Consider the following 22,273-nt stretch of genomic DNA (forward strand, 5'->3'; position numbering starts at 1 on the left):
TTGCATTTTTTAATTCTAAATTTTTCATTTGATTCTTCTTTATATTGATTCTTTATGTTTTCTATTTATTTTCTGAGACTGTTTTTTCATCTACAGACATGCTCATTGAAGCATTTTTATCATGGCTGCTTTAAAATGTTTGTCAAATAATTCTAACATTCCTGTCATCTTGATGGTGGCATATGTTGATTGTCTTTTTTCGCTAAGTTTGAGACTTTCCTGGTTCTCAGAATGACAAGTGATTTTCTATTGAAACCCAAACATTTTCATACTCTATTATGAGATTCTGTGACTTATTTAAACCTTAAACTTTAGCTGATTCTCCGTGACACTGCTCTAGCAGGGGAAGAAAGGATGCAGCCTCATTACAGACAGTTGGAGGTAGAAGCCAAGGTTCATCACTCAGCCTCTGTGGACACTAGATAAGTAGGACAGTTCTTTATTACTGCGGAGCAGGAGGAGGAGTTCCAGCTTCTCACGTGGTCTCCATTGATACCACAGTGGAGGTGGCCTTATTACTGCTGGATGGTAGTGAAAGTCATATCTCTCTGCAGGCTTCCTCAGATACCACCAACTATGGAGAGCGTAGGGCACTTCGTCCTGCCGGGTAGGTGAAAATCCAGACTCACGACATAGTCTCTACTAATACCAGGATGAGGAGAAGACCACTTTACCACCAGGTGGAGATGAAAGCCAGGCGTTCTACTCAGCTTCTCTGACACCATCCCTACAGGAGGGTTGAGGGCACATTGTTACAAGGGAGGCAAGGATAGAAATCTAAGCTCTCCATTCAGTCTTTTCTGGCTGGATGGGAGTGGAACCACAATTTTCTGTGGTGTTTGGATGGAGTGACAGGATTTTTGCCTAAGTTTTCTGTCTAGCTAAGCTGATCTTTTCCTTATCCTGAGGCTAGAGAGAGCAAGCTTTAGTTAGGACTTTTTTTTTTTTTTTTTTTTTTTTTTTTTTTTTTGTCTAAGCTTGATGCTTCCAGGCTTCAAGTTTTTTTTCTGCTCCAAGTCTGGGATATACGAAACAAAAAGAAAACCCAGAGAACTTAAGCACCATGTCCTTTCTCAGGCGCCAGGGTCCCTAGCCTGCTGACCTCCTCTTCTTCACTTCTCAGACTCTTCTTATGGGTGTGTGTTGGGGAGGGCGTAGTTGCCCCTTGTATCTTCTGGTGATTGGTTCCAAGACCCCCAGGGATACCAAAATCCACAGATACTCAAGTCTCTTATATAAAATAGTGGACTATTTGCATATAATCTACACACATCCTCTCATATGCTCTTAATCTTCTCTAGATTACTTATAATAACTAATACAGTGTAAATGCTATGTAAATAGTTGTTATACTATATTTTTATTTGTATTATTTTTATTGTATTGTTGTGTCCCTTCTGGTGGGTTCGTGGTCTCGCTGACTTCAGGAGTGAAGCCGCAGACCCTCGCGGTGAGTGTTACAGCTCTTAAAGGTGGTGCGGACCCAAAGAGTGACCAGCAGCAAGATTTATTATGAAGAGTGAAAGAACAAAACTTCCACACCATGGAACAGGACCCCAACGGGTTGCCCCTGCTGGCTCTGGTGGCCAGCTTTTATCCCCTTATTTGGCCCTGCCCATGTCCTGCTGATTAGTCCATTTTACAGAGTGCTGATTGGCCCATTTTACAGAGTGCTGATTGGTCCATTTTACAGAATGCTGATTGGTGCATTACAGTCCTCTAGCTAGACAGAAAAGTTCTCCAAGTCCCCACCCAACCCAGAGGCCCAGCTGGCTTCACCTCTCATTGTTATTTTTATTGTTTTTTCCCAAATATTTTCAATCCAGGGTTGGTTGAATCTGTAGGTATGGAACTCACAGATATGGAGGGCAAACTGTATATATCATGCACAGGAGTTTTAGTTGTACTTAGCGGGAGAAATAGAAAAAGTATGTCTACCTCCATTTTCCCAGAAGCAGAATTTGTGTCTTTTTGATGTTAGTATTTCTCCTTCTAGCAGCTCCTTCACATTTTTTTTAATATTTCTAATACATTTTAACCTACTAAATCGAGGGATTTTGTTAGAACTGAAATCTAAGGATAGTGAATGAGGACCTAAGAGAGCTTGTTACTAAATTTTTGAGCTTTAGTTAATTGATATGTTTCTTTACACTGACACCTCAACCTTTAGAGAAATGAGATACTTTTATATTTTTCCTTTGTATGATGTATATTACTAATTCTATGAATCTTTATTGTTTAGGTGTTTTGCCCTGTGATAGTGTATTGAGGGTAATTTTCAACATTTCATTTGTCTTCTTTTCCAGTCAAGTGAAAGACAATCTGTTGGAAAATATGGTTTTCATACATTCTTTTAGGATTTCAAATAATTTTATGTCTCGGAAAGCACAGGATTATAATCTGGGACACATGTTTCTTTGACAGGCAATGAAAACTCACAGTATATTATTGGGTTTAGTTCTATTATAGGCATATTGTTGGCATTATTATTTGTTAAAAATGGTATTTTTCATTTCTAAAAACCATTTATCCAACTGCATTTTTTAACTTTCAAGAAGAACAATTTATCCTTATTTTTAATTTTTTAATTTCTAATTGTCTCAAAATATATTTAGCTTTACAGTTTAATATTATCATATCTCTAGAGAGTTGTAGCTACCTAGATCTGAAATGTCATTCCATCCAGAAAAAAGAAATGTATCACAAAAGGCAAGTTCTTCAGTTCTACGTTTGTCTCCTGTGACCTCAGATACTCTAAATACTACTTCCTAGGTTCTATTGTTAAACGGTTGCCATGATGTTTATTTGCTGACATCTCAAGAGCATTTCCAACAGAGGAAAATGATACCCATAGCTGTAGACTCCTGGGAAACGAGAACAAATAGTTTGGCATATAGCTGTCATTTGATGAGATGGCTCACATTGAGCCAAGGTGCTCTACATGTTTCATGAGGCAGAGCTGCATATGTTAAACAGACCCTTCGAAAGTTGCTAAGGCAGACTGTGTTTCTTCTGCGAAAAAGACTAATTCCAGGGTAAATAGGAAGCAAAAATGTACTTTCTCAACTCTGAATTCTACAATGGTAGAGAAGCTTTCTCATTTTTATTGCCATTTCCTTCTATTCTCACAGCATTTACCAGTGCCTGGCACAGAATAATATAAAAGGAACTCTGTAAATAGTCACTGAGTAATGAAAGAAGTAATCATCACTATAATTGCTTATTAAAACTTTTTATTATTGGCCTATCATTGAGTTCAGGAGTAGAAATGTCTGCTTATTGGTCACACTCCATCCCTGATTTAATGTGGCTCAACCTAACACAGGCTTTATTTTCTACAGTCCCAGAAAATACTGTATGAAATTATTATTACTTTCTGTATACATTTTAGCCCAGAAAACCTGGCCACTGTGGAACAATATGAAATGATGGTGATGATAATTTGCTGTCAAAATGACTTTTGGATAATTACAAGAAAAATACCACCTCTTAGCTTTGGAAATCTATCATTCATCATTGCCAAATATTGCTGAGGTGGCGGTTATTTTCTCAATTTCTCAAACATGCTAAGTTTTTTTCTCTCTCAATTCAGGACCTTTGCACACTGTTTCTGCCTAGAGCACTTTTTTTCCCCATTTTTAAAATGATTTGCCCCTGTGTATTTGGAGTTTTTTAGTTTAAACATCTCCAGAGAAATATTCCCTGTTTACCTTATTTAAAGTGGGTTTCCCTGGCTCCCTATCTCAAACTAGAGTTTCTTTACTTCCTAGCACTTATGATAATTAGTAATTCTTTGTTTACTTGGTTTTGTTAGCTTGCCTCACTAAATAATAAATACCTGCCTGAACCGTATCTGTTTTACTTACTGTTATATACCAAACAGATACATTATTAAATAAAAATAATAGATAACTGTTTTTAAAAGTGCTCTGATTATATTTGAAGTTGACATATGGTCAAACATTTATTAAACAATTATTTATTAAGCATCTACCAGGTACAAAGCATTGTGTTAGGAACAGGACTTCCAGAAATTAAAATTTCAGGCTCTGCACTCAGTGAACTTGAAGAGTATGATGGGAAAGACAGACAGTTAAAATGCAATTAATTCTTCCATTCAACAATGCTATTGCATGCTGCTGTGTTCCAAGCCCTATGCTATGTGCTGACACAGACACTGAACTTATGATACTTACAGTCTGACAAGCAATGCAGAAAAGTAAGTAATTACAATTTAGTGAGATAAATCCTATGGTAAGGTTAAGCTTAGGGTTCCATGGGAAAACAAATTCGTGTTATGTGTGGAAGTTGGAGATGGAAGTGCTTTGAAGAAAAAAATTACAGAAAGGTTGTTACATAGTGTATACTCGTTTAAAACCAGGTAGAATCAGGCTGCCTAGTTTAGACTCCCAATTCTTCCACTTAATAGTTATGTGGCCTTGCACAAGTTACTGAACCTTTTTAAGATTCAGCATTTTTGTCTGTAAAATGCTTACCTCAGATAACTGCTGTGGGATAAAACAAGGTAATACATAAAAAATACTTAGCACTTACAGTGCCTGACCATACTAAGCACTTGTAATGAATGATTATTATTTTCACAGGTCACCTTATATGTAATGACAAACTTTACTTTGCCAGCAGCCTTCTCCCAAACTTTCTTTCCATATCAGTCCCTAGCACCCTGATAGTATCCCTCTATCCGAAATATAAACGCCAATCATGTAAATGCTCACATGCACAGTGCTTTTGGGAAGAAAGTAAACATGGAAAACTTTCACCCCCGAGACCCCCCCCCACCAAAACAATTAAGACTTAAAGCAATTGAAGATATGTGATTATATTAGAAATTGTTCCTAGAACCCCAACTTGAGGAAAACATGGATGAAGTAATTTTTTCGATATGTGATAAGGTCTCTGCTTACAGCTTCTGTTTTTCTCTATGATAAAGGATGTGAGAGGGAGGTGGAAGGTGATATCATGGAAAGTGTGAAGATACTCATAGATACAAAGGACAAGGTATCATCTTCGCTCTTTGTTTTCATTTCTGGCTATTGCTCTCCCTTTTCTCTAAAATACTCCAGCTGTCTTCAAGCACATGCCATCAAAATATACTGCTTATCCCTACTTTTCCTTACTGCAGTCATCTATAGATCCTCTGTGTCATTCCTTGAAAGTTTTAGCAACTTGGCTCTTTTTGTCTCCCTACTATTATTCCAGCGATCATTCTTTGTGATTTTAGTGTCTGCATAGACCATTCATCCAACCTGATGGTCTGTCATTTTCTTGAACTTCACGCATTCAATGGCACATCACCTCAACTATTTCCAGTTACTACTTCACCTCCAAAATCTCAATTTCAGTCATCTCAATCTCTGATCTATATCTCCTATTTTTCCATGCCTCTTCCTCTAGTACCCTGAATTCAACAGTTCTAAGACCCCACCAGGTCCTCCAATCCATTTATCTTGTTACCCTTTTTCTGTTAATCCCATCCCTCATGTTCTCACTTCTGTTCAAACTGAGCTTCACACTCCATAGTCTATCATTATCATTCCCCAGAATATACCCTGAAACCTCTTGCAGTCAATCTCTGCCCTTCATAGCAACCACTGTTATAATTTCTATCATCAGAGTTAATTTTTCATGTTGAGATTCATCCATGTATTAGTTCATTCTTATTGCCCAATGGTATTCCATTGTAAAAATATATCATAATTTATTTAGCCATTCTTATATTGATAGGCATTGGGTTATTCTAATTTGGAACTACTAATAAAGCTGCTGGCGGAAAGATAATTATAGCCAAAATGGTAAAACATGAGAGAATCCATAAGTAGGAAATCTTTTTGTGGATATACATTTTTATTTGTTCTGAGTAAACTAAAAGTAGAATTGGTAAGTCTTAGGGTATGTGTATGTTTAACCATATAAGAAGATGTCAAACAGTTTTCCAAAAGGGCTGACCTTTTTTACACACCCTCCAGCATTGTGCATGTGAGTCCCAGTGGCTTTATAACCTTCCCAGTCAGCCTTTTTAATTTTAGCTATATACTAAGAATAAATTGAGTTTAGTTTGCACTTGCCTGATGTGCCATTCGTAAGTTTTTTAATGAAATATCTATTCAAATATTTTGGCCGTGTTTTAAGTTGGGTTGTTTGTCGTCTTCTTGTTGAATTGTAAGATATATATATAGATATCTATATATATATTCTGGGTACAAGTTCTTTGTCACAGATATATATTGTAAGTATTTTCTTCTAACCTGTGGCTTACCTTTTCATTTATTTAATGAAATCTTTCAAAGAGCAGTTTTACATTGTGATGACGTACAATTATCAATTGTTTGTTCTGTGGTTAGTCTTCTCTAAGACATTTTGTCCACCCCAAGGTCATAACTTCTTGATTTCTTCTGGAAAGTTCATACTTACAGATTTTCAGTCTAGTTTTATCATTCATCTCAAATTATATGTGTGTGGTATGATATAAGGGTTGAGTGGTTTTTTCACATAAGTTTATTTAGTTGCTCCAGCACCATTTGTTGGAAAATAATTTCCTTTCACCATTCAGTGGTCTTGATGCCTTTTTTGAAAATCAATTGAGGGTCTACTTCTGTGCTCTGTATTTTGTTCCATTGGTCTGTTTACTCTTATACTAATACTACATTGACTTGATTATTGTAGCATTATAGCAGGAATTCTCAACAGCAGTACTATTGACATTGTGGATGAGATAATTATTTATTATAGGGGAACTACCATATAGGAATTTTAGGATGAAGTATAGGATGTTTAACAGTACTTGCCTGCTGTCCACTAGATACCAGTAGCACACACCAGCCATGACAATTTAAAATGTCTCTAGACATTGTCAAAGGTCCACTTGAGGGTGAAGGGGCAAAACTCTCCTCAGTTGAGAACCACTTCTTTATCGTGAAATAAGATAGTGTGTAGCCTCTGATTTTGTTTTGATTCAAGATAGTTTTGCTTATTCTAGGTATTTTTACTTTTCCCTATAAATAAATCTGCCTGGTTTTGAGTGGGATTGTGGTGAATTTGTATATCAATTTAGAGAGACTTGATAACAATTCTAATTGCATTAATAAAATTGAGTCTTGCAGTCCATGAAATCCATGAACACAGCTTATCTCTTCTCCTCTTTCCCCCACCCTTTATTTTGGTTTGGGTTTTTTTGGTTTGTTTATTTAATTTCTCTCAGTGGCATTTTCTAGTTTTCAGTACAGAAGTCTTGCATGTCTTTGTTTAATGACTCCTAAATATTTTGTATTTTGTAATGCTTTTATAAATGAATTTATTTAAATTTCATTTCCCATTGTTTGTTGCTTATATGTTGAAATACAAATGATTTTTCTATATTGACCTTGTATTCTAAGAACTTGTTAAATTTTCTCATTAGTTCCAGGAGTTATTTTATATATTCCTGATGATTTTCTAGTTATATAATTATGTCGTCTGCAAATAAAGAGAATTTAATGTCTATCTTTCCAGTCAATATGGCTTTTACTTTTTTGTTGGCCTCAGTGAACTTTCTAGGACTTCCAGTGCAAATGGGGACTAGAAGTAGTATGAGTAACCCTCTTTGCCTTATATCTTTTGGGGGAAGTATTTACTATTTCACCATTAACTATGCTGCTAGCTAGGGAATTTGGGTAGGTGCCCTCTATCAGATTGAAGAAGTTTCCTCTCATTCCTAGTTTGCTGAGAATTTTTATGAATATGCATTGAATACTGTCAAATGTCAAATACTTTTTCTACATCTATTTTGATGATCATATCACTTCCCTCTTTTTTGTCAATATAGTGAGATGCACTAATTTCACATTCCATGGATAACCCTCATTTGGTAATGATATGTTATTTTTATAAATTGCTGGATTTTATTTGCTAATACAGATTGAGTGCTCATTATCTCAAATGCTTGGAACTAGAAGTGTTGTGGATTTTAATTCTTTTTAGACTTTTGGAATATTTGTACATACATAATGAGTTATCTTGGGAATGAGACTCAAGTCTAAGCATGAAATTCATTTATGTTTGATATATACCTTATACACATAGCCTAAAGGTAATTTTATGTAATATTTTTAAATAATTTTGTGCATGAAACAAAGTTTGTGTACATTGAACCATCAAAAAGCAAAGGTGTCATTGTCTCAGTCAACCACGTGGACAATCTGTGGTTGTTTGGTCATCACCACCATTCCTGAGTCTGAATTTATATGTTACTGATAAGCAATCATTTTCTTATACTTATTCACACTTAAGTACTTAAAAGTAAAAAATATGACAGATAACATTAACACATTGAAAAAATAATGTGTTCAAGGTAATGAACCAGTACAGTAGCATCACCGGAATACCTGTATCAGCTGGCAGACGACAGCAATAGCAAGCAAAGGCAGACTTTCAGTCTTCATGTCAGTACTCAAAAGTTTCAATTTTTGTAGCATTTCAGATTTTGGATTTGCTGATTAGAGATGCTTAACCTGTATTTTGTGAAGGATTTTTGTGTAATGTTGATGAGAGATATTGGCCTATAAATTTCTTTGCTTCTAATGTGTTGTCAGGTTTTGGAATCATAGTTATGCTGGCCTTATAAAACATGGTGGGGAGCGTTTTGTTCACCTCTATATTTTGAAAATGGTTGTGTATGATTGTTGTTTCTCTTTTAAACGTTTGACAAAAAAAATTATAATATATCTGAACCTAGAGTTTTTTTGTGGGAAACTTATTAATTATAAATTATTAATGTGTAGAGGTTTTCATATTTTATTTTCTTTTGTGTCAGTTTTGGAAATTAGTTTCTTTTAAGAAATTGGTCCATTTTACCTAAGTTGTTGAATTTATTAGCATAAAGTTGTTTGTAATATTCTCCTATTATTTTTTAAGGCCTGAGGTATTTGTAGTGATACCATGTCTTGCATTCATGATATTATTAATTTTTGTTTTCCCTTTTTTTCTTCATTGCTCTTGCTAGGAGTTTATCAGTTTTATTAACATTTTCCAAAGCAACTTGTCTATGTTTTCTCTTTTTTTTTTTTTTTTTTTTTTGCTTACTACTTCATCAGTTTATTTTCTTTTTATTAGATTCTTTCTTCTTTAGGATAAATTTGCTCATCTTCTATCTTGTTAAGGTGGAAACTGAAGTCATTGATTTTAAACCTTTCCCCTTTTCTGGTATAGCATTTAAAATTATAAATTGGCCAAGCATGGTGGCTCACACCTGTAATCCCAAAACTTTGGAAAGCCAAGGTAGGAGGATTTCTTGAGGCCAGGAGTCAAGACCAGCCTGGGCAACAAATCAAGACCCCCCCCTTCTCTACAAAAAAATTTAAAATAAAATTATAAATTTTCTTCCAAACACACTTTTAACTGCATTTAACAAATTCAGTATGCTGTATTTTAATTTTTATATCATTCAAAATTTTTTTTACTTCTCTTTAGATTTTTTTCTTTGATCTATGGTTTACTTAGAACTATGTTTTCATTTTTTCTCTAATTTCCAGTTATTTGGAGCTTTTCTAGATATCGTAATTGATTTCTAATGTAAATGTGTTTTGGTCAAAAACATACTCTGTAAGATTTTAATCTTATGAAATTCATTAACATTTCTTTTATGGCTCAACATAAGATTTTTATGATGTACTTGGGAAAAGACTGTGTATTATGATTGTTGGGTATAAATTATTACTGTTCTATAAATATCAACTAGATTGACCCAGTTGATAGTGTTGTTCAAATATTCTATATTCTTACTGATACTTTTTTCCAGTTGTTCTGTTACGAAGAAAGGATGTTAGAATATGCACCTAGGATTGTGGATTTGTCCATTTCTATCTTGAGTTCTGTGTTTGCTTCATGTATTTTGAAGGTCTATTATTGGGTTCATACATCTATATAATTTTTGTGTCTTCCTGATGAATTGACCTTTCTATCATTATGAAATGTTGTCTTTTACCTCTAGTAATACTCCATTTCTTAAAGTCCAATATTAATAACACTCTAATAAATTTGTCTGGTATTAATATACATAGTCAAAAACTTCATCTGATATTAATGTAGTCAAATAAATTTCTCAAGCTTTTCCATTCTTTTGCCTTCAGCCCGTGTATATTTGCAATTGGGTCTTACTTTGTATCCATTCTAGCAAGTGTTAAGTCAGAAACTGTGAAGGGTCTGAGATTTTACCCTACTTGCAAGCTAAAATTTAGTTTACTATGATTTCACTCAGTACCAATGAGATGGTTGTTAATTCATGTTGCCTGTTTTGAAATATTAAACAACAAATAACTTTTTTTCCTTGTTTTCACAAGTGTCTGCCATATGACATAAAGGTTTAGTGTCTTCTTTGATAACTCAGATATGAGATATTACCAAACAACTTCAAATACTTTAATAGGGGAAGGCTTATAAACTCATTATTTAACAAATTCCCCTGAACATCTAGGCAGCCATGGATTTCTCAAACCAACTCTCAGATATACAATGTTGTGTAGAGTTAGCTCCATATCGGCCATATTAAAGGACAGACCATCAAAGCATTTGCCCAGGAAACAAATCTGTAAGTATCACTGAAACATCACTAACATAAGTCAGTAATACATACCAGCTGACTAAGATTCCTTCCTTACCTAACTAGATAAATGTAAATTGTTCTCATTACCAGTGAAGTAGATAGTGCTCTAAAAGAAAAATACAATAGCACAAAAAAAAATCCCTGGAACAGACATCTCTGTTTTAAAAAATGTCATAGGTATAAGTTATTTTATGCAGTTACATGCTGCACTATCAGCCATGAGACATAAAGACGACAGTTGCCTAAGTTGGCAGTTGCAGTGCGCTGATACTCTGAAACTGAATAATGCATGACATAGTGCTGTTTACTAGGAAGATTTTAATATCACAAAACTAATTTCTAAAATCAAAAAAAGTTTTATTCTTCAGAAAAGCATATATAATAAATGCATGTAATCCTTTTAAAATAACATAAAGAAGAAAACAAACAATTTTTGTTCATAAACATTTCTCCCCATCTCTACTAAATAAACGTTAACTGATTTTTAAAATACTGACTTACAGTTATTATTCTGGTCATTTGCTTCTATATAACAAACCACCCTAAAATTTAGTAGCTTATTTATTAAAAATCTGTGTTGAATGGTTGAGCTGGTTTATTCTCCCTTGGAAGTTTCATGCTTTTGCACTCAGATTTGTGCTGTGGTTGGTGTTATCTGAAGATTCCACTTCGTTGGACATCCAAGATGGTTTCTTCAGTCACATGTCTTGTGCTAGGCTGAGAAGGCTACAACAATTGGAACCAAGCCAGTTATCTCTCTCCAGTGCTGTCTGTCCTGTTAGCTAGCTTGGGCTTCTTTTCAGCATGGTGATCTCAAAGTCACTGAAATTCTTATATGGGGTCTGGCTTTTCCTGGAGTGAGCATTCCAGAAGTCCAAGTTGGAAGCTGCAAAATTCTAACATGAGAAGTCACACAGTATCACTTCCATAACATTCTGTTGGTAATAAAGTCACAGGGCCAGACTGATTAAAGGGGAGGTGACTACATAATCATGCTTCATTGGACATTATGTTTGGAGACTGACTATGGCTACCACAGGAGTGCTTGACACGTGATTTTATCTACTTGACACATGATTTTAATCTCAAGAGCATATGAATGTAGAATTTGGAACTTTTTATGTTGACTCTGTCAGCTTCTGCTAAGCAAGCTGTGCCTCCTTCCTCCCAACAGAAAGTAGAATACTCTATTATGACTCTCTATTTAATCGCTTTTGTTTTCTCTGTCTTCAAAGACTACATTAAGTACATTCATATTGCTGGGTAACCATCATCATTATCTGTCTCCAAAACTTCATCTTGCCCAACTGGAATTCTGTACCCATTAAGCACTAACTCCCCATGCTACCCTCCCCACCAGCTGGTAACCCCCATTCTACTTTCTGTCTCTCTGAATTTGAATACTGTAGGTACCTCATTTAAAGTGAAATCATACAACATTTGTCCTTTTGTGAGTGGCTTATTTCACTTAGCAGAATGTTTTCAAGGTTCATTTATGTGTAGCACATGCCAGAATTTTCTTCCTTTTTAAGACTGAAAAAAATTCCATTGTATATATATGCCACATTTTGTTTATCCATTCATCCATTTATGAACAGTTGGGTTGCTTCCACCTTTTGGCTATTATGAATAATGTTACTATGAAAATGGGTATAAAAATATCTGAGTCTCTGTTTTCACTTCTCTGGGACATAGTCCTCAAAGTGAAATTCTTTTATCATGTGGTAATTCTATGTTTAAATTTTTTGAAGAATCAGCATACCAATTTTCACAGCTGCTGCACCATGTTACATTTCCACCAGCAATGCATAAGAGTTCCAGTTTCTCTACATCCTTACTAACAGTTCCTATTTTTTATTTAGTTTTGTTTTTTAAATAATAGTCATCCTAATCAGTGTGGTGTGGCATTTCATTGTGGTTTTAATTTGCATTTTCTTAATGATTAATGATGTTGAGCATCTTTTCATGTGTTTGTTTGTATTTGTATATCTTCTTTAGAGAAATTTCTATTCAAGTCTTTTGCCCATATTTTAAAATCAGGTTTTTTTTGATGTGGAGTTGTTGGAGTTCTTGATATCAATCCTTATCAGATATGTGATTGGAAATATTTTCTCTCATTTCCTGTGTGGCCTTTTTACTCTGTTGATGGTGTCCTTGGATCCACAAAAGTTTTTAATTTTGATGAAGTTCAACTTATCTATTTTTGCTTTTGTTTGTGCTTTTAGTGTCATATCAAGAAATTATTGTCAAACTCAATGTCATGAAGCTTTTTCTGTATGTTCTCTTCTGAGTTTTGTTTTAGTCCCTGTATTTGGATATTTGATCCACTTTGGGGTAATTTTTATATGTGCTATAAGGTAAGAGTCCAACTATATTGTTTTGCAGTATCCAGATATCCAACACCATTTTCTGTAAAGATTGTCCTTTTCTCATTAGATGGTTTTGGCATCCTTGTGGAAAATCATTTGGCCATATATAAGAGGGTTTATTTCTGGGCTCTCTATTCTATTCCATTAGTCTGTCTTTATGCTAGTACTACACTGCTTTGATTACCATAAATTTGTAGTAAGTTTTGAAATCAGGAAGGGTGAAACATTCCGTTTGGGGTGGGTTTTTTTTTCAGTTTTATTTTGGCTATTCAGGGTTCCTTGACATTGTATATAAATTTTAAAATGGATTTTGCTATTTCTGCAAAGAAAAAAAAAGTCATTGGAATTTGAAGGGATTGAATAGAATCTGAAGGTAGCTTTGAGTAGTGTTGTCATCTTAACAATATCGTTTTTTAATTCATGAACATGGTAGGTCTTTACATTTATTTGCGTCTTTTTAAAATTCTTTCAGTGATGTTTTACAGTTTTTGGTGTAGAAGTCTTTTGCCTCCTTGGTTAAGTTTATCCCTAGGCATTTTTATGCTATTGTAAATTGAGATTGTTTATTTTCTTTCTGCATTGTTCATTGTTAAGTGTATAGAAATGCAACTGGTTTATATGTGTTGATTTTGTATCCTGCAACTTTGCTGAATTCATTTATTAGTGCTGGTTTTACGTGGAATCTTTAGGGTTTTCTAAATATAAGATTATGTCATCTGGACTAGAGTTAATTTCACTTTTTCCTTTCCAGTCCGGATGCCTTTTTTTTTTTCTTGCCTATTTGCTGTGGCTATAACTTCTAATATTATGTTGAATCAAATGGTAAAAGCAACTTCTTATCTTGACCTGGGGAGATTCTTGAAGGAGATTGTTTTGGGAGCTAAAAATCTTCTCCCCCACCTCTGGTGCTACATCACTACATTCTACCTATCTCATATGTTGGACCACTTGGAGATCTGTAGTCCTCTATCACCTGAAAGTATATATAGTTCCCTTAATCTGAGCTATTTAGAGTAGAATAATGTTCTAGCCAGGAGAGGTCTTTAGAAAGATGGTTAATAATAACCTATGGCACTAAAAATTCTAAAAGAGTTCTTACCAACCATCTCCTAACCCCATGCATTCTAAGGAGCTCCCTTTGGAGGTTTCTCTACCAGTGATTTGTAGGCTTGCCTTTTCTTTTTTTTTTTTTTTCATTTTCCAGCAAATAATTATTGAATCATACACACACACACACAGTCTTCCAAGGACAAAATCAATTTTTGAGACAGTACAGCTTAAACTAGAGAACATAAATTCAAGTGTCTGGGGGCAATCAGAAATAAATGAAATAAGAAAAGTTAAGAAAAATAGGGAATGGCAGGGATTAGGGGCAGGTGTTTGGAGCTATGTGTGATTAAGAATCCAGATTTGCCAGATCTTCCAAATTTTGAAGAGAAACTGGAAATCCACACTTTTGTGTAAATTTCCTGAATTTTTAGCACAGTTCCAACTTCAAATGACAGCCAATTTTAAACTTGTGGTCCAAAAGAAAAAGAAAAATGTATGGATTTTATTGAATACCTCATAATTTTCAAAGCTACTTCTTTCACTAATGAATTCATTCTTCACATTACAGAAAATGGCATAGCTTCCTTAGAAAAGGCTTTTTCCACAGCACAGTTTGCGAGGTGGGGATAGGTATGCAAACCTGCCAGAAATTAGAAAGGGCTGCATTAGAGAATCTTCTCTTAGTTGCAAAAGACCTGGATACAGTTCTGAAATTACCATTTACAAAGAAATAAGTCTTTGGCAAACATCTGTTTTAAAAAATTTAAAATTTGTTGTTTTTAAATAAAATTTTGAAATATGAAAACATTGTTATATAATAAATGCATCATTTTGAAACTATTTTCTAAACTTACCACCTATTTCTGTTGCCTACTTTGTGTTTTAAATATAGAGCTTTTGAGGAGAAACGAAAAGAACAGGAAGAAAAAGAACACCAAATTAGAGAACAAATACTTCAACAAAGAAAACAGAAGTTTGAAGAAGTTACTGAAAAATTCCAGCGTGCCCATGTTCCTCTTTCACAGCGGAGGAAAGCAGGTGCCTTAATTTCTAGAACAGTATGAGAACATAAATTAAAGTTTTAATCTCATTTGACTTGAGTAGACAATAAAATCATAAATGAAGAAATGAAGTGGAAACAAACTAAAAAGACCAATATGACTTTCGAGTAAAAGCACTTTAACCAAAGAAAAATAGTCAATTGATTTAGGTTTAATTGAGAGAATATTGTTGGCTCTATTACTAAATTCTGAAACTCACAGTTTGATTTGACTTCCAACTGGTTACAATGGTTTGTCCTTTTAAAATTCATTTGGTAAGTAGCTTAGTACAAAGAAAATTTAACATTTGGGTTCAGAAAATTAGTGTCACATTTATTCTAGTATTTTTTAATGGTTTGGTTCAAATTCATATTTGAGAGACTGGCAGAACACAAAGAAAGTCTACAGAGTAATATAATCCAACAAGATAAAAACTTGGAACCAGTTAAGAATTTAAATATGATTATGGTTGGTTCTTTTGTATTATATCTACATTTTTATACCTTAAATAGTAAGACAATTAACAATATGTCAAAGCTTCATAAAGAATAGTCATAAGCAGAAGCTTTATGTATTCAGCAAACATATGGTGTACTGTGTTGTACTTAGCCTTAGGCTAAGCTGAGATATAGAAAAATCTAATTGCATTCTACCATTAAAGATCTCACAGCCTGTTTTGGAGATGAGAGTGGTATAAGCAATGTCAATAACATAATGATAATTGCTATGGTAGCAGAGTGTGTAAAGTGCCATGAGAGCACAGAGGAAAGAACACTAAACCTATGTCAGGACATCAAGGACATCATTCTTGGAAAAATGACTTAAGTCGGATCTTAACAAATGAGCATATTGCAAAGCAAACAGAAAATAAAAGGACATCCCAGGCGAAAGAACAGCTTGTACAAAGAAATTATGTATTTCAGTGTATCTGAAGCATAGGATGGGGAAAAGAAGAAAAATGGATATGAAGCTAGAAAAAATAAGAGGTAGCCAGTTCTCAAAGACCTTTATATGCCATGCCAGGAATTTCATCTTTATGCAAAATACAGTCCACTTACAGTTTTTTTAAACAAGAAAGCAAGCCATTGCTGTGTTAGTAATAAATATTACTGTTAATAAGGGCAGCTAGTAAAACTGCGCTAAATAACAATAGCTTAAACATGATAAGTTTATTTTTCTCCCACATAATACGAAGTCCTGTGGTAGGCAGTCAAGAGCTGGTTTGATGATTATACTGAGCTGAGAGACAGAAGGATCATCTGTCACTCGGCTCAAAAGTCTTTAGTAACACAGTTTATACCCTCACCGTCATGGTCATATGGTAGCTGCTAGAGCTCAACCATCATACCAGTGTTGTAGGCAGGAAGAAAGAACAGGAAAAAAGGGTGTACCTCTGAGATCTCTGCTTGGCAACTTTATTTGCAAGGGAGTCTGAAAAATAGCTTTTTTAATGTGGGTATATTGCTACCCCTAACTATATAGGGTCTGTTACCAAGGAAAAAAGGGAAAATGCATATTAGGTGGGGAACTAGGGGTCTCTGCTATAATTAGATTTGTTAGAAAGATAATTATAGTTACAAGATGGAATATATGTTGAAGTAGAGACTTACTAAAGTAAGTAGACTAGTAGGATACTATTTAAATAATTATGGTAAGAGATGTTAAGCTCCTAAATTAAAGCAGTGCACTGAGTGTAAGAGATAAGATTCATATTCATCCATATCCATATTCATCCTTTTTTTTTTTTTCGAGATGGAGTCTTGCTCTTCTTCGCTACTGTGCCCAGCCAAAGATACTATATTCAAGAGATATAATCACGGCCAGCCGAGGTGGCTTATGCCTGTAATCCCAGCACTTTGGGAGGCCAAGGCAGGCGGATGGTTTAAGAGCTGACAAGTTCAAGACCATCCTGGGCAACATGATGAAACTCAATCTCTACAAACATCACAAAAATTAGCCAGGCATGATAGTTCATGCCTGTAGTCCCAGCTACTCAGGAGGCTGAAGTGGGAGGGTTGCTTGAGCCCAGGAAGCGGAGGTTGCAGTGAGCCAAGATCACACCACTGCACTCCAGCCTGGGCAACAGAGCCAGACCTTATCTCAAAAAAATAAATAAATAAATAGATATAATCAGTAGGATTCAGTTACTAATTTGATTGAAAGTGATGAAAGAGGCCGGGCGTGGTGGCTCATGCCTGTAATCCCAGCACTTTGGGAGGCTGAGGCGGGTGGACCACCGAGGTTGGGAGTTCGAGACCAGCCTGGCCAACATGGTGAAACCCCATCTCTACTAAAAATACAAAAGTTAGCCAGGCATGGTGGCGGTTGCCTGTAATCCCAACTACTAGGGAGGCTGAGGCAGGAGAATTGCTTAAAAACCCAAGAGGCAAAGGTCGTAGTAAGCAGAGGTCGCACCACTGCACTCCAGCCTGAGCGACAGAGCAAGACTCTCAAAAAAAAAAAATGGTGGAAGAGAGGCTAGAAGGAGAACAGTGCCTCTATAAATTAGCAGAAAACCTTATTTTAAACATTCAATAAATAATTTTTAAATTATTTATTACTTTGATAGATGCATCCTTTATGATGTGAATATCAGCAGACTATCCTGTAGCTTTGCATTCCTCATGTAATCACCAGTTGATTAGGGAAATGGATTGTCTTTAGAGTTTAAGTTTGAGCTAACCCTTACATAATAACATCCTATTTTTGCTTAAACATTTTAAATAAATTACAAACATTGTAATATTGGAAAAGTTTGATGACATGTTGGTGTTTTAAAGGAGAAAAGAGGAAGATAGTTTGGAAGTACCCACGAAGAGCTAAAGCCAGAAATTCACTCACCCTATTTCTAGGCCTTGAGTTATTTATAGTATGTGATATACTATAGATACCATGTATAGATAGTATAGTATATTTATAGTATATGATGGGAGGAAAATGATGTCTCCATTTGAGAGGGTTGTAGGAGAAGACAATATTTAGAGAGAGAAGTAGGGTAAAATAGAGTATGTTGAATACCAAAGTGCACAGTGGAAGGCATTGAGAAAGTGGATATATATAGGACATAGGGTTATATTAAAGGTTGTGCAGGGCAGTATATGGATGAGTGTCCATAATAATGTATGACCTTGAGCAAGTTACTTGCCTTCTCTATGCCTTAGTTTCCTCAGCTGTAAAATTCAAATATACCTCATAGGCCATAGTGAGGGTTAGTTTATGTGCATTAAATGCTTAAAAATAAGGTCTATAACTAAGTGCTCAGGAAATGTTAGTTGGTGTTTTTGTATGTTCCCCTTTTCTTCATAGGAATATTTATAAATTGTGTCATAAATTTATGGCACTATGAGATCAAATATAGGGGAGTTTGCATGCCAGGATGAAGAGCCCAGACATTTCTCAAAGTCTCTTTTTTCCTGATAAATATTCTTAAAATTGGTGATGAAAACTTTGAGGTAACACATTCTCTTTTGGGAATTGAATGTCAAAATTTAAAGTATTTACACTATACTGAAAATATTTTATTTTTACAAAAGTTTTAAAGTAATATTTTATCATTAACCAATTAAATTATATGTAAAGTGACCACTGAAGATAAAGTGATTCTGTACTGTTCGGTCTTTTATTATCTCTTTAGTTTCCCGAAAACCAGTTCCTCCATTAGAAGAGGCCCTCAAACAAATTCAGGAATCCAACTTAAAATCAGAAGTAAACCTTCCCTTTTCCCGTAGACCAACAATAAACTGGAGGTAAGTAATTTATGATCATTGTATACAATTATTACAATAATTGTATAACCATCTAGTTACTGTGCTTGTCAGCTTTTTCATCAGCTACTCCTCACCTGTGTTTTAGAGTTTATTCTTTTATTTTTACAGATTAAATTGAGGTAGAATAGAATGAAAATTGTTCCAAGAATAGGTCAGAATTCCAATTTGTTGTCTTAAAGTCCTTGGTATTACAAAATACTATGTATGTTAAATAATTTTTGTGGAACATACCATCAAAACACTTCTTAAATATTGATATTGATATTTTGATTAAAATGTTTATATCTTTACTGAGAAGAGAAAATTATGTTGAATTGTAATAAATTTAGGTAAAAAGAGTAATTTTATGGTAGAAATGGGTTTTTCCTCACTGAAAATCTCTCCTGGATGTCTTGAAAAGGCTACAGAGTCTCCTGGTTCTTCTGCAGGATGGCATAAGTGAATCATCTAGAAGTAATAGGATGGACCAATCAACCACTGGGTACCCTCGGACATCCTGTATCTTCCATTTATTTATTCCAAACATTTGTTAATGCTACTACATGTATAGAAGTAGATCAGGCATTATAAGGGGATATGGAGAAGTATATACTATTGTAAAATATAATCCCTAGTGTATAATCTGAAAGATAAGTGAAATAGTGCTTCAGAAATATAGAATAGTGCCAAATGAGTAATTACAATAATATATAAAATTCATTTATATAAATATATCCACAATTCAGACAATAAATTATGTTAATATTTTACCTGTGCATAATGTTATTCCATTTTTAGAATATCTGTGGGCAACAGTTCCCTTGATTAGGACTAAGAACAAGTAAATGTATCCTCTTGATCCTAATTGGAGTTCAGGAAAGACCTCATGGGACAGAGAATTCTTCAGCAAAGCTTTGAAGAAAATAGTAGTTATTTGGAACAAGTGAGTGGATGGCATTTTAGACAGAGAGATGAGCATGTGCAAAAGCCAAGGGCAATCAAAGGCATGATATACTGTAGGAGTAAGAGTATGTGTACATCATAGAATGCAAAATACAGATGGCTTTGCCAGATACAAGATTGGAGAGATAAGTGCATCTGTATGCCAAGAAATATAAACTTTATCTTGAGAGTTTAAGAGGAGTCAATGAATAATTTTAGGCAAATTAGTGATAAGATGAAATTTTCTTTTTAAACATATTATTCCAATCCATTGTGAACAATTGTGGATAATGGATTGAAAGCTGGGGATATTTCAATAAATGTAGAAATTATATAGCCTAGAGCTCAAGAGAAAGACTTAGGCTAAAGGCATTTGAAGCCAAGGTAATGGATATGGTCAACTATGGAGAGTATGTGTGTGATGAGCAGTGAAGAACAGCAACATTTAAGGAAGTGGAAAAAGAAGAGAAGCTTGCAAACAGAATGGCTAGAATGGCTCATATAGGACTAGGAGAGGTCAGTATCATGAAAACTAGGGAAGGATAAATTTTCATGGGAAAAAAATAGTTTACAGAGATCAAATGACTTCTAAAGAATCAGACACATAATGTCTGTCAGTCAGGATCCTGGCAGGGAACAGGAGGCACACTTAAAAGAGGTGACTGAGAGGTTAAGTAAGGGACTATAAAACCAACAAAGGATGGTAAAGCACCCCCAGAACTGACACAAAGTCAGTATTACCAACACAGACCTGAACTGAAAAGAGCTATACTGTAGAAGAAGGAGGCTGGACAGGTCCTGTGGTCCTAGGGAGAGGAATGTAAGCCACTGCTAAAGCAAGCCCAGCGGGGAGGAAGTCAGAGGAATAATTATCAAAAACTCTTTCTTCTGTCACCCTCCTTTCTCCTTCTGGTACCTTCCACTGGCCAAACTCAGCCATAAATCAAAGAGCAAGGGATCATTCAGTCTCTTGGAGCAGAGTCAAGTAGAGAAATGTGGTAAATGAATCTGGAAGGGCAAAGAGAGAATATCCAACACAGAAACAATGGGTCCACTGTATTTCACAACAAAAAAAGTTACTGGCAACTTTTGTCAGACCAATTTTAGTGGAGTGGTGGGAGCAGAAAATAAATTGCAATGAGTTGAAGAGAAATGGACAGCAAAAAGGATAACAAGTTTAGTTTGACTGTGAAAGTTAGAGAGTGATAGGACAATAGCCAGAAGAGATGTATGGCCAATATATGGCTTTTCCCTTAAAAAAGATCTTATGATGTTTAAATATGAATATTAAAGTGATGAGCAACAGAATCGCAGTCTAGAAAGGTAGAGTAGGATAAAAATGTAAGTCCTTATTCTGTGTTAGACATTGATTAGCATGGGTTACACATGTGAATGAGATATGGTCCTCTGCCTAGCAAGGGTTTGCAATTACATTATAATACTGTTTGTTGGTCTTTACAACATAATACACATGTAATACTGTATAATGGGGGTTGTGACAGAAATACTAGCAAAGTAATAAAGAAGTACAGCATTGAAGGTAGAAGGTAGTCTTAAAGAATGAGTTAAGATTTATCAGAGAAGCATGTGTTGGGTTTTAGGCATGTGCAGTGCTACAGTGTTGTGAAAGGCATAGAACCCTGAGGAAATAGAACTTATTCAGAGTGTCGGGACTACAGGATGTGTTGCTGATGGGACAGGGGATGATCTAGAAATGTAGATTGTGATCAGATGTAAAATGTTTGTATGTCTAGCAAGTGAGTGTGAACTTTATCCTGTAACCAGTGCGGAGCCAATGGAGGTTTTTCAGCAGGGAGTGATAGCATCCTCTTTCTTATTTTAGAAAGATAAATGGTGCAAATGTTGGAGAATAGAGAGGATAGAGAGAAATTGGAGGCAAGGAGACCAGAGAGGAAATTATTGGAATAACCCAAGGGATAGATCCTTACTGCCTAAACCAGAACAGTACTATTTTGTATAGTGAAGAAAGGATGGCTCTGATAATAAAAGGTTTTTAGTAGTGAGAGGATGAGAGAGAAGAAAGAATGAAGATAATGTGCTTTCACAGTGCAGAGAAGTAGCATAAAGAAATAAGAGTTTAAGGATGTTGATCAACTACAAGTATAAGAATTGAAGTATAGGCTGGGCATAGTGGCCCACACCTGTAATTTCAGTGCTTTGGGAGGCTGAGGAAGGAGAATCAATTAAGGCCAGGAGTTCAAGACCAACCTGGACAACAGAGCAAGACCCCATCTCTACACACACAAAAAAAATGTAAAAATTAGCTGGGCATGCTGGCACACACCTGTAGCTCTAGCTACTCGAGGAGATGAGGTAGAAGGATCACTTGAGCCCAGGAGTTGGAGCCACAGTGAGCTATGATCACACCACTGCACTCCAGCCTAGGTAACAAGAGTGAAATCCTGTCTCAAAAGAAAAAGGAGAAGGAGAAGGAAAAAGAAAAGAACAAGAAGATGAGGAAGAGGAGGAGAAAGAAGAGCAAGAAGAATTGGAGAATAGACAGAATAG

The 22,273-nt window shown here is 35.1% G+C and overlaps 2 protein-coding genes across 4 annotated transcripts in view; one reads left to right on the plus strand and one right to left on the minus strand.

Moving 5' to 3' along the window:
* ANGPTL5 (angiopoietin like 5) overlaps positions 1 to 22,273 on the minus strand; it is a 107,326-nt gene that overhangs the window by 38,999 nt on the left and 46,054 nt on the right. The gene's annotated exons all lie outside the window — the stretch shown is intronic.
* CEP126 (centrosomal protein 126) overlaps positions 1 to 22,273 on the plus strand; it is an 83,474-nt gene that overhangs the window by 14,741 nt on the left and 46,460 nt on the right. For all 3 annotated transcript variants that reach the window (XR_010113487.1, XM_003828390.6, XM_034933586.3), the window contains exons 3-4: positions 14,909 to 15,054; positions 18,691 to 18,802. Coding sequence is in view for 2 of the 3 variants with exons in the window: in XM_003828390.6 (XP_003828438.3) it covers positions 14,909 to 15,054; positions 18,691 to 18,802 (258 nt within the window). In the remaining variant the exon portion in view is untranslated. The remainder of the gene's footprint in view (positions 1 to 14,908; positions 15,055 to 18,690; positions 18,803 to 22,273) is intronic.

This window comes from Pan paniscus, chromosome 9 (assembly GCF_029289425.2).
Source record: "Pan paniscus chromosome 9, NHGRI_mPanPan1-v2.0_pri, whole genome shotgun sequence".
Taxonomy (NCBI): Eukaryota; Metazoa; Chordata; class Mammalia; order Primates; family Hominidae; genus Pan; species Pan paniscus.